The sequence below is a fragment of the Alosa sapidissima genome, chromosome 18, assembly GCF_018492685.1.
Source record: "Alosa sapidissima isolate fAloSap1 chromosome 18, fAloSap1.pri, whole genome shotgun sequence".
Classification (NCBI taxonomy): domain Eukaryota; kingdom Metazoa; phylum Chordata; class Actinopteri; order Clupeiformes; family Clupeidae; genus Alosa; species Alosa sapidissima.
The window spans coordinates 19761183-19778764 of record NC_055974.1 but is presented as its reverse complement, the minus strand read 5'-3'; the positions used below and the strand labels follow the sequence as shown (position 1 = coordinate 19778764).

At 39.3% G+C, this 17582-nt stretch overlaps 1 protein-coding gene and 2 long non-coding RNA genes across 3 annotated transcripts; all 3 read left to right on the top strand.

Annotated features, from left to right (window-relative positions):
* The first annotated feature begins 967 nt into the window (after positions 1 to 967).
* On the top strand, positions 968 to 7331 carry LOC121690497. Its single transcript, XM_042071088.1, has 7 exons — positions 968 to 1169; positions 1358 to 1422; positions 1559 to 1725; positions 1894 to 2012; positions 2383 to 2447; positions 6307 to 6464; positions 6771 to 7331. The coding sequence occupies exons 1-7, from the start codon at positions 1077 to 1079 to the stop codon at positions 6860 to 6862; spliced, it is 759 nt and encodes a 252-aa protein (XP_041927022.1). The 5' UTR covers positions 968 to 1076; the 3' UTR covers positions 6863 to 7331.
* LOC121690502 lies at positions 2660 to 4428 on the top strand. The gene is made up of 4 exons (XR_006025097.1): positions 2660 to 2942; positions 3740 to 3808; positions 3949 to 4075; positions 4190 to 4428. It is a non-coding gene; the product is annotated as an uncharacterized LOC121690502 (long non-coding RNA).
* On the top strand, positions 4700 to 5123 carry LOC121690501. The gene is made up of 3 exons (XR_006025096.1): positions 4700 to 4749; positions 4897 to 4967; positions 5094 to 5123. It is a non-coding gene; the product is annotated as an uncharacterized LOC121690501 (long non-coding RNA).
* Positions 7332 to 17582: the final 10251 nt, after the last annotated feature.

Here is a 17582-nt window from a genome sequence, read left to right as displayed (position 1 = left end):
GCTAGACACTGCAGTCAAAAGGTTAGCGGTTTGGCCATCACGCCCCCAAAGCGAAATTTCGCTGGCCGAAATTCGAGAGGTGTTTCGCTGTGTGGAAACCCATCGTAAGACTTGTGCCATGATCTCAAGTAGACCTAGCTGTCTACCTCCACTGCTTGTCACCCTTCAATACGTTGATTGACATTATGTGGTCAATGTCCTCTGCATTGAAGCTTGTCCCCTATTTCATCCTGATGTATTTCTTAATTTCTATCAATAAGATAACTAACTGATTACTTCTTTCTGTACAGGTCTTGCCCTGCTACTAATGTGTTTTCCCATCAAGGGTTTACCAAGCCAGCGCAACTCCAACATTGAGTTCTACAGCGACCTAGAGTGGTCACACCTATTGCTAAGAGAAAGAGGCTCTCGCACTGCGTTAGACTCCAGAAACAATGGTCACACAGAGAATGGCCTGCTTGAGGAGGATTCTGAATTCATATTGGTCACTCCAACAAGCAAGTTCAACCCCAAAAGTGAATTGCATGACCTTGCATCACAGGAGGAAAGCCTATTTACCAAGAAAAAGTCTTCAGACACCCTGTCACGATTCCGGCGGGAAAATGTAGAGGAGGGTTCAGGCCAATCAGAAGGTAGCCAATGAAATATTTCTATACAAGTAAACTAAGGTGTTCATTTCCTAAGATACCCTCGTTCTTGTCAGTTTTTATTCTGTTTGCATTTATTTGACTGAAAATGCAAATAAATGTACACTCATAAAAGTGAAAGTAGAAATCACACTGAAATTACTTTTTTGTTTTTCAGGCACAACAACAACTACAACAACAGCAGCGCCAACGACAACAACAACAGCAGCGCCAACGACAACAACAACAGCAGCGCCAACGACGACAACAACAACAGCAGCACCAACGACGACAACAACAGCAGCGCCAACGACGACAACAACAGCAGCAGCGACAACGACAACAACAACAACAACAGCACCAACAACAACAACAACAGCAGCAGCACCAACAACAACAACAACAGCAACAACAGCATCTCCAATAACCACTCCACGTTACATAGTTGCAATGAGCTTTGTGATGACCAAAACCTACATTACTGATTACAGCAACCCTCAAACTGAAGCTTACCAGACGCTAGCTGCTTCCATTGTTAGCTGGGTAAGGCTAATTTACAATTACGGTTTCAGTCAGTTGAAGTAATTTGATTTACCTAAAATACAAAAACTGTGTTTCCTTTGAGAATAAGACATTCAATCAGACATATAATAAGACAGATAATATTGTCTTTAATGCTATAAGATTGGATTCGTTCTCACTATAGCCTAATGATAATTCTGTGTTCACAGTCCACACCAATCTACCAAGCGAAATATGGGTCAAGGTTCTTCCGAGTCGTTGTCATATCGCTGAGGTAAGTTAGGCCCTACTGATTTTCTCCAGCAACAACCAGTTATTTTGCATATGGTAATGTCCATGGCTATGATCAAAGTCGACCGTTCAACAAACACATTCATAATGAGTTTTATTTTCTCTCTTTTTCTAAAAAGGGCCGTGGCCCGTTATCGCGCAGACAACACAGAGGCAGAGATGAATGTGGAGTTTGATCAGTCTGTACCAGACACTGTCCCTGACACAACGGAGGTGCTCGAGCAACTGAAACAGCAGCCCAGCCCCGCCAACCTGTCTGTGGACACAAGCACCATCTCTGTTCTCCGTGAGTTTCTCGTTTTTTAACAAAGCTAAGTATCAAACATCAGACTGATCTTAACTGTAGCATTTTATGCTCACACACACACACAACTACACACACACACACACACACACACACACACACACAAACACACACGTACAATTACTTACCACAGGTTATTTTGTTTCACAGACGAGCCACAGATGATTGCCAATGTTCCGTTCACCATCACCAATGAGTCTTCTGCCATTACTCTGGCCGCTGTCAACTCAACTGCCTACCGTGATACGACATCCAAAATTAAATCTGAGGTGAGTCTGCAATAATACATTTATGACAAAATAGAAGATTGTATTAATTATACAATGTTTGTCTGGCAAAAGTACGAGTTAGTTAAGTCTAGGTCTAAAGCATATAGGTTACATATAGGCCAATACATTGTTGAAATCATTCTAAGAAGTACAAATTGAAATCCAATACTAGTTGAAATCATTCTAACAAGAACAAATTGAAATTCAAATCAAGTTGAAATCCTTTTAACTTGGTGCGTAATGATTCGGGTCACAAGTGGTTATTTCGATTGTAATCGTTGAATTTGGCTATATTAACATTACTTGGTCTCTTTTCACTAGTCGCTTGCAGTCTGAATGACGTTTAACTCTATTTGATTCCCCTTTTCAGCTGGAGCCCTTCTTTTTGGAAGATTATTCTACAAACTTTGTCTCTTTGAACCCCACAACATACACGTAATTATCTTTTAATGATCTTTTATTGATATTGTATAGATATCCTATCCCCAAAATATACACAGGTAACACTTATAAACCCAATACCCATTAATCATTATAAACACATTCATAAGAATGCTATAAAGCATTCATAACACCTCATAATTATTAGCATAATTCTATACATAACTTTTCCACACAGTCATGACTGGATTGCTTAAGTAATATGCTACCCACACAGCAGTAGACTCCTAGGCGGATCCGCCTTCAAGACGCCAAACCCGCGTGACTGTCGCATTCGTTTTGGTGCCGCACAGAGGATCAGCTCCGCCTCCAGGCGGCCCCGTAAATTCTACTGTCAAACAGCGGATCCTGAGTGGACCCATTTCGGATCCGCGGGCGCGGACGCGCATTTACTGTAACGGTTGAACATGACTGTACACCAAGAGCCAAGAAGAGTCATACTAGTGGATATTTTCTTTGCTGGGACACGGTTGCGCTGAACCCTCTCGAGTAAGTGATATTTATTAATATATTGCGACATTCACAATAGCTAAACATTGGCCTTTGTGGTTTTATAATCATCATGTTTATTAATTGTAATGACGTTGTTTGATATTAGGACTAACGTTAACGTTAGTGCAACCAGAGACGTTTGTCATTTTGTGCAACAGTTTGTGCAAAGTTAACGTTATTGTTAGCTGTGATGCTCATATGAGTCTGTAGCGTATCTGATTTAAAATGGGATAGCAATTTCTACAGAATATGTTATGGTAGTGTGATTTAAAAAACACACATTGTTATTTAACATTAGTCTGGTCTTGTCTGTTTTAATGTGTCGCTGTTGTCCATATAGTGCTACTATGCTAGCGGCATATAGCTGCTAGCTAGCATGCTGCTAGGCGCAATTGCATAAGTTATTGCTAATGTCTATTAGTGCTATACATATATTGAAATCACGTTTGCGATGCAAACCTTGATTAAGGTGATATTGGCACTGGTATTTCAGTCAATGAAGTCAGTGAAGCACTCTGCTATGATAGCTACCTACAACTTTAGCATGTTGACTCACTGATAATGGTTTAGCCCTAGCCTCTAGCTAGCTGTGCATTAACGTTTGCATTTTGCCAAGTGTGGTCTCATACGTAACTTTAGTGTCTATCTGCCATCTTTGTAATGAAAGCCTCGGCATTTTAATCACTGTTTAAGTCGGTTCAGACAACTATTGGCATCGGTTTGTGATTTATTATGCTAACGTAACGTAACTGTATGGAACTTGGTCCCCATCTTCTATTTTGTTTGTTCTGCAGCGTCAACTTTTATCGGCTGGATTCTAGCATCTAACGTTACGATTGCCTCTGTTGGGTTTGCTTGATCAAGTAAGATACTTTCTGGGTTGTTAAAATGAAATGTGAACACATTCCCATAGCATTCCAAAATAGACCAGAGATGCTTGTACTATATGTATATTTGGAAATTTTGGGATTGCAATAACCATAATGATATCGTTATGTAACAGCCATCGTTTCGGGGACTCTGATGACAGTGAAGAGCCAGAAAATGGTGACTTTGCATCTCTGAGGTACCTTCCAACTCGCCTGGTATGTCAGTTGAACCCTCAAGCCCAAGCCAATTGCACTGGCAAAGTAAGTAATAATCTCTTAACATTGAAATAACTAAATCATAATATTAATATTAGAGATATGGTTAACATTCTTAGTGCTAAAGACATTCCCCTCTCTTTGTATCTATTCCTCCAGCTCCACCATCTCGCCGAGTGCCAGGCAGCCGAGTCACTACCCCTCAACCTGGAGAAAACTGTTAAGGTAAAGACTGATCTCTGAAATAATATTGAATACAGTGGCCCCATCTATATTAACACAGCAGTAGTCACTCCATTTCAGATCAACAGATTGCATCTGCATTACCATCTGATATTTTCTGCATACTTTATCCATTACTTTCAAAATCTCAGCCAAATATTTTGTCAGTTAAAACATCTGCATTCATGCAATATTGCCTGAAAAGTTAATTCATTATTATCAGATTGTATTGAAACACATTGATTTCAATGTCAATCCATTCATGGAGTTGATATAGATAGTGCATACCAAAATATTGAAACATACAAATTCATGTCCAGCATGACCAGAGATTTGTTTTTGTTTGCCATTTTTTGGCCCTGTAGCTCTCAGCCTACCATGGTTAACAGATCACAACCATTTATCTCCCTTAGCACCTCACCATGGGGCAGGACCGCAACACTCTTCACCACCTCAACTCCCTGCACCTGCATTTAACATACGGAGAGTTACTCAAGGTAGGGACTGATCTCTGAAATATTAGTGAATAGAAAGGCCCCATGTGTATTATCAGTCATGGTTAACAGATTTAATACAATTTTATACTACCATTTAATAAAAGAAAATTCCCCCTCTCGCACACCGCCCGCCTCACTATGGGCCAGGAACGGCAGTCCCTCCTCAACTCCCTCCACCCCCACACCAGCCCTCAACGTGCAGCGAACAGAGGAGCTTTGTAAGTCATGTTTCTTTTTAAATTTAATCTCCTTAATACCTATCTCATATATTGTATTGTGTAAGCATACTTGGCTTTGGATGCTACATACCATAAACATAAACATATCTGTCTGTTTGATTACAGGTGCTGTGAGGAAAAACATGGTGACACGGTTTCAACCGGCGGTGGATCGGGCAACGAGGAGATGTGTTCCGCCTCCATCCACACAAATGGAGTAATAGGAGAAATAAGCATTAAACAATCTTTTTATTGAACTTCTTGTCATTCACCAGTTATTCATTTTCTGATATTTTAGCTGTGCATAGCGCAGTATTTCATTGAAGTTGTAGCCTATTAGATAAAATATTTCATGTCTGCACTGACCTAGGCCTATAAAGCACTAAATTAGGTTTTGACCACAAAATGAATGTAAAGTAGCCTAGGCAATGTAGGCTACTTAACAAAAACAGAATAGCTTATAAGCTGTAACTTTCCATAAATGTCCATTTTATATTTCCATTGAGTAGTGATCACGTTTGTACAGTAAATTGATGTCTTGACTTAAACCTTTTCTGTTAGGTTTATTGACAGTATTGTTAAGTTAAAAATACGAGGCAATGCAGATTAATCGTAGGCCTATATTGCTGTAGTAGCCTAGGCTAGGCCTAGTGATAGTTTTACTTTTATCCTATAGTTGCCTAGTTTTATCCTACAGCAAGAACAGAAGGAATTTTGAAAATGAGATAAACGGGTCCAAAACGGACCCGGGCCAGATGAGCCTTTGAGTCCGTTGCGGGTCCGCGGCGGATGTATGTATCGATTTGCGGATCCCAAACGGACCCGCCGCGGAGGTAAGGTTTTAATCGCGGATGCGGAGTGGATGCAGTGCGGAGCCACGGCGGGTCCGCGATCCGCCTTCGTAGCGGATCCGTTCCTGAGAGCATCTGGACTCCGATACGGGTCCGTTTCGCGGGTCCGTTCCGGAAGCCGTCATACCTCCGCGGCGGATCCGCCGCGGAGTCCTTTTGCTGTGTGGGTTTTGTTGTACAGGTTGAACTATCACAATGCTTATTCTACAACATTGTAACTCAGAGTGTAGTAATAGATATATATTAGTGACGATCATTATAATGCATTTGGAATACTTTAATTCTTTTATGAATGTGTTTATAGTCCTTTATGGATACTGAGTGTTATCAACAAACAATAAACATGAAAGTAGCACTAGCATCAATGTTATTTTGACATGCTCTGAATTTATATTCAAATAAATTCCCCGATGGATTGTACTTAGTTGCTACTTGGTGTCAACCAATCAAGTGAAGCCCTTCTAATTAACCACGTTTTTTTTCCTCAGGGATGGGACAGTTTACGCAAACTCCTATGTAACCCAATCAAACCTCTACTTCACATACAACGCCACATTACCAAGTGCAACCGCCATATACAACACCATGATGCGAGCAGCAGCAAGTGGAAACCTGACTATTAACATTGTCTCAGTAAATGGCACAGGTGAGTTTATTTGATCACTATATCCAATCCAATCATTTCCTAACTGACAGCCACCTCTAATTTCTTTGTGAGTGCTATATGGAGATATTTGGTGCCAGCGGTCTAGATTTCTAATGTGACTGCATCTCTTCTTTGTGAAACAATGCTTGTTGTCAAATATTTTTTTAACTTATCTACCAATATTGCCCTGCCTAAACCATTAATGGGTGTTATTACATCGTGTTCTCGTCTGTCCTATTATGTGAACAAATTACGTTTTTACCTAATCTGGGTGTTGTCCACCTAACATTGTTTGTCGCCCTGCAGCCGTCAGCTCAGGAGACATCACCAGCAGGATCAGTCTTGGAACCACCTTCAGCCTCACCCTCCTGGCCATCATTGCCACGCAGTCCTGGTAGACGCCCCGTGTGCCTGCCCCCCCCCCCCAATACTCCCCATGAAGGAAATGTTTCCACTTTTGACATTTGACAGGCATTACATTTGCATAGCCCGGATTGACTGAAGGCCTGTAAACACAGGAAAAGGGGTTGCAATGGACTTTGTTTTTATTGAAACGACCAATAGTATAATTTTATGCTGTATCATTCATTATGTAGTGTCAGTGATTATTTATAACTTTATTTATCCATGTATTTATTGGACATAGCATATACGTTGTGAGGAATGTGAATATGTTGGAATAAGAGAGAACGTGTATGGTGTCTGTATGTAAGTGTGTGTGTGTGGTGTGCCTGTGTGTGTCTCTGTGTGTGTGTGTGTGTTTTAACTTTATCTGTTGTACTAACCAGTTTGCATATCTTGTATAGAGGTTTCTGACAAAAATATGTATATCATAAAATAAAAAGATTAATGGCAAGAGCAAAATGATCCAGCTTTCCCACCTGTGCAATAATTATGACCGCCACTAGTGCAGCTAGTGTTTTTTACTTTTTTTCTTCCGTCATCTACTTCCTGAATTTTTGGTCAACGATTCCCGGGACACGAAACACCAGGGCACATGAAACTTGGTGGGCATGTAGCCCCACTAGGCTTTTACATAAAAGGCCACCCCTCCCCCAATAACCATAACCATAATATAGCCCATAACCAGTCATTTGTGATTTGTGTATGATTAACATGGGCTGATGACATCACAATAGAGCAGTTAAGCAATTAGAATCCTATGCCAGGTGTTCCGGCCACCTGGATCAACTGCCAGTCTCAGGCTTTAAGCATACAAACTGGCCCTATTAACCCTCTATACCCCAATAGAATGTTACAACAATGCCTCTGATTCCTGGAAGTTCCAGGAAAAAAAGGCAATTTCAGTAATATTTTAAATAATGAAAAATAACTTAAAAAGTAAGGCAAAGTGTCAAATGCAAGTTACATTCATATTAAAGGTCAGAAACTGCTTTTTTAAATGATATATAATTCATTGCCAATTATGTATGCACAATTTCCATAGACTGCCATTGATCTGAATGAAATGATAGAAATTGTGATATGATGACAACTAAAAGACTAAAAGAGAAGCTTTTCAATCTTAAAATATCATCTAAAAATATATGATAGACCAACTTAAGTATTACATTGCAAAAAATATGAAACTGTTGAGTAGTTCAGGGGTTAATATTTTTTTTATCTAGTCTGCAAAGAGCAGCAGATGGAATTTTGTCATTTTCATTTAGCGACTACCATTTCAGAACATTACAGCAGTTAGAATAGGCCAATATTATTAGTGACAAGAGACCATTACATTGATACAACACAATACAATAATAGTAATATAAATACTACTACTACTACTACTGCAATTACTACTACTACTACTACTACTACTAAAATAATAATAATAATAATAAAGGTATTGTTATTATAATAAACCTCATTATCTATTTATATATATATTTTTATTATTATAACAGTATTATATTAATTAGACCGAAGCAACACAAACCTAACAGATTACATTTCATTAACTATTCAATAAACTATAACATACCATGAAATTCATGAAAACATGGTGGCATTTTGCACAATGGCGCAGAACAAGTTGAGCAGCCAAACGAAGTTTCAATGCACCGCCCACTATTGGTGCGGCGCCCTGCTCTAATGCAGCTTACACATCCCTTTTTCCTGCCCTCAGAGCGCACAAGTGAGTGGCCTTCTTTTAAATTCCTACTCACTACAAAGTCGATACCCAGGGTATTGATGCCCTGGACACCCCGCTTCCTGCCAAAAAAATCATCACATAGGGCATGCACGATTTTAAGTTTGAAGGCTTTCAGGCCCCAGGTTTTCCTGCCCTTAGGAAGTGGCCTGAGCTGAAGCTGCCACACAATATATGCATTTATAATTGCTATGTCAAACAGTCCCCAGAACAGGTACTTCCACCATTTCTTTCCAGTTCGCCCAACATTGTAGTAGCTTCGAAACTGGTCTAGATGGTCAACCCCTCCCATTTTCCTGTTGTAATCAAGGACCGCTTCTGGGCAAGAGATTAGATTAGCATTAAACTTGGATCTTTGCTTCATTTGGTCTCTGCCTGCATGATTGCTTGAAACTATATACACATCCCTTTTGTCCATCCACCTCAATACCATCATCCCATCCCTTCCCACTTTTCTGCTCTCCCCTATCATTAATTTTGGTTCCGTGATTTGCGTTGGAAAGCCTTTGGAGGTCTTTCTGATGGTGCCACAATAGTAGGTGTTATGATCAAGCAAGTCTCTCACCAAGGGAATGGAAGAAAAAAAATTATCTGCATAGACATGATAGTGCTTGTCCAAATATCCTCTAAGCAGATGCATAACTACTCGGTAGGCCAAACCTTTTCCCTGTACGTCATCTTTTCCCGTGTAAACATTGAAGGCGAGACAATAACCTGTCAAAGAGTCACAAAGGCACCATAACTTTATGCCCCATTTCACTGGTTTTTTCGGCATATATTGTTTCCAACGCAGTCTCCCATCAAATTTAATCATCGCTTCGTCCACAGACAGCGCAGACCAGGGCACAAGCAGTTTTGGGAAATTTTCTTGTAGCACTTGTATAAATGGCCTAACTTTTGCCAGCTTATCTGTATCCTCTCCTTGTGAACTGCACTGAAAAAATTGGCAAATTAATTCAAAACGGTTGCGAGATATCCGGTCAGCGATATATGGCACTCGGACACATGGATCAGAGCTCCAGAAGTCGGCGAGGCAGGGTAAACGATGGATACCCATGAGGATATTGAAACCAATGAAGGCCCTCATCTCCTCCTCTGTTGTATCGTACCACGTGGCGGGGGGATTGCTGGATGCAGCATACATATTTGTAAACTGCACTAGATTTGAGATGAATAACACCCCAACCATCTGCCACAAGATATCCAGCACGTTGGTCAAGATACATCTGGGGCCAGGATCAACCATACAAGGCTGGATGGAGGGAACTGGGATAGAGTCAGACCATGGTGGATCGTCGTGTGTTTGTACCCTTCCTCTCTGTCTCCTTCTCCCACTGTATCTCCCTCTCACTCCCAAGCTTCCTCCTCTTCTTCCTCTCCCTCCTCCTCCTCTTCCTCCTATCCCTCGACCTCTTCTATACTCTGCCCTGGCTCTCACTCTGGTCTCCACTTCTTCCTCCACTGCTTCACCTGCCTCCTCCGCCTCTTCTCTCTCCATCATTACCTCTTCCTCTTCTCGCATAGCCTCTCCTACTTCATTGTCCTCCTCACCTTGAGAGCTGTGATCTGACACATCCGACAGATTGATCTGACAATGAAAGTTGCACACCAAAAGTCTGTTCGGATTCAATATTAGCCCTATCTACAGTCTGTTATAATAATAATAATAATAATAATAATAATAATAATAATAATAATAAATCTATCTATCTATCTATCTATCTATCTATCTATCTATCCATCCAGCTCTCGCAACAAAATCTAGGTCAAAGGTGAACACCCCTGACGTAACCAATTGACATCCATTCAGAAGTTTTGTTGTCACTCGATATGGATTAGCCTACTCTGATGACTACCATAGTGAGCTAGCTAACAACGTATGGAAGTAATGCCAAATCTATGCCAATGTCTTGTATGGATCTAGCAGATTAGAAGACAGGAATGAAGAAATTTCATGTTTTCTGAATTTTTCGGCAAAAAGGTAAAAGACATCCCAGCGCCGCACTGCACTTGTTGAAGTGTTACAGTAACTAGTGTTAGTGTTCAACGTTAGAAAGTTAGCGCTAAACTTAGCAATCAACTTAGCGATCACTGACATATTTTGTTTACGGTCATATTCTTTTATTGCCGACATTACATTTACAACTTACATCAGTGTCATTGCCATCCAATATGGGAAGATCTTCTTCCAGCACCTGAGATGGATCAGTGCACATCAAAACCGTCTCGGCCAGACTAAACCTGCGGCGTTTCGGTGCAGAAGACATTATCTCTTTGCCTGTTACTCTGTCTCGTGATTTCGGAGGCTATAATGTTTAGAATTGTAGGTCCTGACGGCGGGAAAAGAAGTAAATTGTAACAAATCCTATGATTGATGTGACACAGTGACATGAGTGACGATTTGGCAGATAGCATAGGCTACTGTAACTTTGAGACTTGAGTCCTCATTCATATCGGCTGAACTGCTGCAGCCGCACGGAGCAGATAGGCACATCTCGTAGCATAAAAGATCAACATATATCAAAGCCTACAAGCAGATTTTTTTGTTTTGATGGCTGGGGAAAAGAGTAAAGTGTTACAAATCCTACGACTGCTGTGCCAAATTGATCATGGCAAGATGAGTGACGTTTGTTAGATATCTTGGACACATGCCATCATTCATATCAGCTGAACCACAGCGGCCACGGAGCAGAAACAGGCACATATCGTAAAAAAACGCAAATATCTAAAAATAAATCAATACAAACATATGTGTTTGATTATGACAATACATCGAAGGGGATCTAAAATATTGATCTGTAGTGTACATAAGCTGTAGAAATTAAGTGATCGCCTGTATTCATCCATGAAAAAACGCCGGCCGCTCACGGCCGTTACGGGGAAGAACAGCACGGCCGGCGACGGCCGTTACGGGGTACAGAGGGTTAAGACTACACATCCTGTTCAACTGCTTCCTCTGCCAAAAACTGTTTCATAATAAAAGTCCTCACTACAATAGTTCACTGTAAAACAATTTAACCCTTCAAACTACTGAACTTTTTAACTGTTCAGCCATTGTAACTGTTACTTGTCATCAACTATGACTCCTACCCACTGTAGCTAGTTAGCATGGTTAATATAGTTAGCTAAGTAACATGGTTAGCATAGTTAACATTTTAACATTGTTAGCATGCTAGTTAGAATAACTACTAAAAATGATTAGCTAAGTTAGCTAAGTCACATGGTTAGCATAGTTAACATTTTAATATTGTTAGCATGCTAGTTAGCATAACTACTAAAAATGATTAGCTAAGTTAGCTAAGTAACATGGTTAACATAGTTAGCATGTTAGCATTGTTAACATGTTAGTTAGCATAGTTAGCATAACTGTTAAAAATAATTAGCTAGGTTAGCTAAGTCACATGGTTAGCATAGTTAGCATTGTTCCATGCTAGTTAGCATAGTTAACATAACAACTAAAAATAATTAGCTAAGTTAACTAAGTCACATGGTTCACATAGTTAGCATGATAGTTAGCATAGTTAGTATAACTACTAAAAATGATAAGCTAAGTTAGCTAAGTCACATGGCATAGTTAACATAGTTAACAGCATTAACATTAATTGCATTAACTGCTAGAAAACATTAGATAAATTAACTAGGTTAAGTCACTTGGTTAGCATTATTATCTTTGTTAACATAGTTAGCATAACTGCTAGCAAACATTAGAGCCATTCCAACTGTTAGTTATCGTCAACTATATACCTAAATAATTTAACCATTTAAACAATCCACCTATTTAACTGTTCAGTCATTCCAACTATATTAAACCTCATCTACCTAGCAACCAATATAGTTTGTTTTTACTCTGTATGATATTTTACATCATATTTTTGCATTTTTATGCACTGTATTTCCTTCAGGAAATGGTTTTCTAGTTATTATTATAACCTTTTTTTCTTTTTACCTTTTCAAGAATGAATGCGTCTCTAACCGCTTAACGTACAGACATGTTGAAATAACCGTTGTGAAGGTCTGGAGTGGGGCAAGAGAGTTATTTTTTCAGATTTTTTAAAAAGTTTATACTTTTTGAGAAATAGGGGATTAAAAATGTTAAAAACCTCATTTTCTCCCCATAGACTTCAAAGGCTGTGATGTCATAATGGCCTAAAGGCAGCTGCGCTTGTTAAGCTCCCAGATTAGTTCCCGGGCTAATTAGAACACTGACACAGGTGTCACCTGTGAAATCAACTGTCTCAGCTTCTAATGCATACAATCTGGTGCTCCCTAAAACTACGCATCCTGTTTAAGTGTTTCCCGTGTGTCAAAATAAAAGTCATAGCCATATCTCATGCTTTGCGCATTATATCTCCAGAACGGTTTGACGCATGTGCTTCAAATTTGGTACAAGTGTTTGTATGGACTCAAAGATGAAGTGAGTTGATGTTGGAGGCCAAAGGTCAAGTCAATGAACACTCTGGGTGTGATATCTCAAGAATGCCTTGACATACATGCCTGAAATTTGGTATGAGTGTTTGTATGGACTCAAATATGAAGTGAATTGATGTTGGAGGTCAAAGGTCAAGGTCAAAAACACCTTGAGTGTTATATCTCAAGAACGCCTTGACACACAAGGTCTTTTGGTACGAGGGTTTGTATGAACTCAAAGATTAAGTGATTTAATGTTTTTAATGTTTTTTTTCAAGGAATTTCCCCACCAACATTAAGCCAGCAGCTTTCCATCCACTATTGTAATTCCTCTGGCATTACATTCTAGTTTGTTTTCAAATGACACAAACATTCATATAAATAGACATTTATAAGAACCAGTTGAACAACGTGTGCTCAATGTAAAACACTATGATGAATGGAAAACACTTCTTCTCCATTCATCATAATGACTAAGGCCTTTTATTGTTCAGTGTTACACTTACTACAGACAGTACATACATAAGTGTGTTGTAAAATATTTTAGAATATTGTTTTTATACACAGAACACACAAATACACGGTAACAAATATATTTTATTTTCCCAACAAAAAAACAATGTACACAGTGTACATCTCAACCAACACAAAGTTGCACATACAGTGGTCTACATACAAAGCAACAGAAGAATTTACTGTATACTGTTACAGTAAAAAAAAAAAAAAAACTATACTGCATCCTCTCTTCTGTTTCGGTCTGGCCACAGCACCTCTTCCACATCACAAGCATAAATGCTAAAGCTCTGATTGCTAATTGTAAAACTGTGACAGGTGTTTGCCCATGTGATGAGTCAGAATGCATAGTAGGGCAATTAACTTTAGAATTTGAGTGGCAGTATTTTCCTTGTGAAAACAAGACATTTTTTCATGAAAATTGTGCCAAATGCAGAGAATTGTGTGTAGTGTTTTGAAAAAAGTGTGTTTTAGAACTGCAATTTGAGTGTACAGCAGGAATTGTGCTTGTAGTTTAGCAGAATTGGTTCAGGGGGTTGGTGCACGAGTTACATGTTGTAACTGGTATTCAAGTACCAGTATTTGTGTGTAAACAATTGAGAAAAACTGTAAAGCAACACACTAACATTGTGGGAACTGAGCTCATTTAGGTTGTTGGAATCAAACCCTCTCACAATGCATCTGCAATATGCATCTCACAATGCATCTGTAATATGCATCTCACAATGCATCTGCAATATGCATCTCACAATGCATCTGCAATATGCATCTCACAATGCATCTGTAATATGCATCTCACAATGCATCTGTAATATGAAGCTAGCCCAAGAAAACTCTGCACCTCTCACAATGCATCTGTAATATGCAGCTCACAATGCATCTGTAATATGCATCTCACAATGCATCTGTAATATGAAGCTAGCCCAAGAAAACTCTGCACCTCTCACAATGCATCTGTAATATGCATCTCACAATGCATCTGTAATATGAAGCTAGCCCAAGAAAACTCTGCACCTCTCACAATGCATCTGTAATATGCATCTCACAATGCATCTGTAATATGAAGCTAGCCCAAGAAAACTCTGCACCTCTCACAATGCATCTGTAATATGCATCTCACAATGCATCTGTAATATGAAGCTAGCCCAAGAAAACTCTGCACCTCTCACAATGCATCTGTAATATGCATCTCACAATGCATCTGTAATATGAAGCTAGCCCAAGAAAACTCTGCACCTCTAACAATGCATCTGTAATATGCATCTCACAATGCATCTGTAATATGAAGCTAGCCCAAGAAAACTCTGCACCTCTAACAATGCATCTGTAATATGCATCTCACAATGCATCTGTAATATGAAGCTAGCCCAAGAAAACTCTGCACCTCTCACAATGCATCTGTAATATGCATCTCACAATGCATCTGTAATATGAAGCTAGCCCAAGAAAACTCTGCACCTCTCACAATGCATCTGTAATATGCATCTCACAATGCATCTGTAATATGAAGCTAGCCCAAGAAAACTCTGCACCTCTCACAATGCATCTGTAATATGCATCTCACAATGCATCTGTAATATGAAGCTAGCCCAAGAAAACTCTGCACCTCTAACAATGCATCTGTAATATGCATCTCACAATGCATCTGTAATATGAAGCTAGCCCAAGAAAACTCTGCACCTCTCACAATGCATCTGTAATATGCAGCTCACAATGCATCTGTAATATGCAGCTCACAATGCATCTGTAATATGAAGCTAGCCCAAGAAAACTCTGCACCTCTCACAATGCATCTGTAATATGCATCTCACAATGCATCTGTAATATGAAGCTAGCCCAAGAAAACTCTGCACCTCAGTCTGACTAGTGGGAACAGGCCACTCCCTTACTGCCTGCACCTTAGCTGGATCTAGCATTACCCCTTCAGCAGCGATAACATGTCTGAGATGGGGCTGGGCGATATGGCAAAAAATAATATTGCGATATTTTTAGTCTATTTCACGATATACGATATGTAAATGTACATCAAATATAAATCAGGTTTGTATACTTGTGAATACAAGGAATTTGGTCTCTGCATTTATCCCATCTGTGAATTAGTGAACACACCGAGCACACAGTGAGGTGAAGCACACACTTACCCGGAGCAGTGAGCTGCCTTGCTACAGTGGTGCTCGGGGAGCAGTTAGGGGTTAGGTGCCTTGCTCAAGGGCACTTCAGCCGTTCCCACTGGTCGGGGATCGAACCGGCAACCCTTCGGTTCCAAGCCCGAAGCCCTAACCAGTAGGTCACGACTGCCCCCAAATAAATGATCCCAAATGTGCTTTCGCTCTATTTACTGCCACCTTCAACACTAATTCGCTCAGACTATGAGGAAAGGGAAAAAATGACTTTGGTGGTACTCTAAATGCACTGTGAGCCCATCTCTTTGTGAGCATCAAAGGAGACATACGTTGCCTTCCACCAACTAAAGATGCTTTCATATCCTCACTGTAAAAAATGACCATGAAATTTACATAAAAACTATGTGAAATCCCTACAGAAAAGTATTGTAAACCCAAAAACTTTTTTTGTTTAACTCACAGTGAACTTTTGTAAACTATTAAACAGAATATTTTTTTATATTTACAACAATAACATGTGATTATAATCAAATGTATTTGTTAAAACTACATATATTGCTATAAAAAGAGAAATACTGTAATACTCATAACAAAATAATTGTGTTAATTTGACATGTAAATATTGTAAAAATTATACTTTTAGTCAGTTGTTTTTAAAAATACAAACAATATATGTAAGCCACTTTACACGTTCATGCTGTACTTTTGATATGATTGATGAAATGATGCAAATTGAGGTAATAAAAAATGGTTTCACAAAATATATCTAAAAATATAGGCCACAATTAGTCTATAATAACATTGTTTTTATAATTTAGGCTATTTGTAGCATATTGTGTAGTGTGTTTATAAGACATTAGAATTATTGATATACAAAGTTCTGTTCAGTCCTAATCCTCATATGCCTTAAGCTCATTTTAGTCTTTACATTTTAATGTCTTAGCCTAGGCCTACTGGATTTTGTACATAGGCCTATTGATAAAAATAATAATAATTTTTGAGCATTGTGTCATTATCACAGGCTAAACAACCAAACATGCCTTCACTAACATTTCTTTATGATTTATTTGTAGCCTATAGGCTACTGTATTTATAGAGTGTGTGTAATGAATTAAAATTGATATATGCAATATATCAATAATTATATTGACTGATCCAATAACAGCTCACGTCAGGCCCACCCATCGCATTTTGGCCCAGAGCCAGGATTTTGTAAGCCATCAGAAGTTAATCGAAGTTGCCTACACGAAATTGCGGCGGATGCCGGTAGTGACAATAGTGCAAAAGTAACACCAATGAAAATTCAAAAATACAATATTGCAAGTAGGCTAGCAAATGTCAGCAACATGTTGAAGTTCGATGAGTTTGAACGAGGATGTAAGCAAGCATACAGAGGGACGGTGAGCAGGTGGTGGAGCCTTGCAGCTACATGATAAGAACTCAGTGGTGGAGCAGGTAGGCTATGTGTGACATGCCATGCTGACGATGATGATTATGATGACTTATTAATTGCGATAATGTAATGATGTGGTTATGATAACCTAAGGCCGTGCTGTGATTATAATAACAAACAGCGTAGGCTAACTTAAATGTTCTAAATGAATGATTTGCAACCCCGGACAGCAAAAGAGTGTCAAATCGATGTTAATTGTTGGTCAGATTGATCAGTTTCCGTCAGACGCCCCAAATTCAACATCGATGACATGAGTGGTTGTTGGTCTCTCAAAGTAGAGTGTCGAAAGGGTTCTATCTGGGAAGGGTTAATTATCATGGTAAAGATGGGCTAATAGACTATAGACTGACGGAAATGTAGGCTACAAAACAACAAGTCATATTCATGCACAAGCCAACTAATAGTTCAGTGGACAGAAAGGTGAACCTGGAAATGTTGAGTACACCAAAGTTTTATGATGGAAATATATA

Bases quoted from the DNA above. Each gene is read 5' to 3' on its own strand.
- LOC121690497 (XM_042071088.1), top strand. From the start codon at position 1,077: ATGAGCTTTGTGATGACCAAAACCTACATTACTGATTACAGCAACCCT. The intron at 1,170-1,357 runs GTAAGGCTAATT...CTGTGTTCACAG, and splicing joins CTGCTTCCATTGTTAGCTGG to TCCACACCAATCTACCAAGC. The intron at 1,423-1,558 runs GTAAGTTAGGCC...TTTTCTAAAAAG, and splicing joins GTCGTTGTCATATCGCTGAG to GGCCGTGGCCCGTTATCGCG.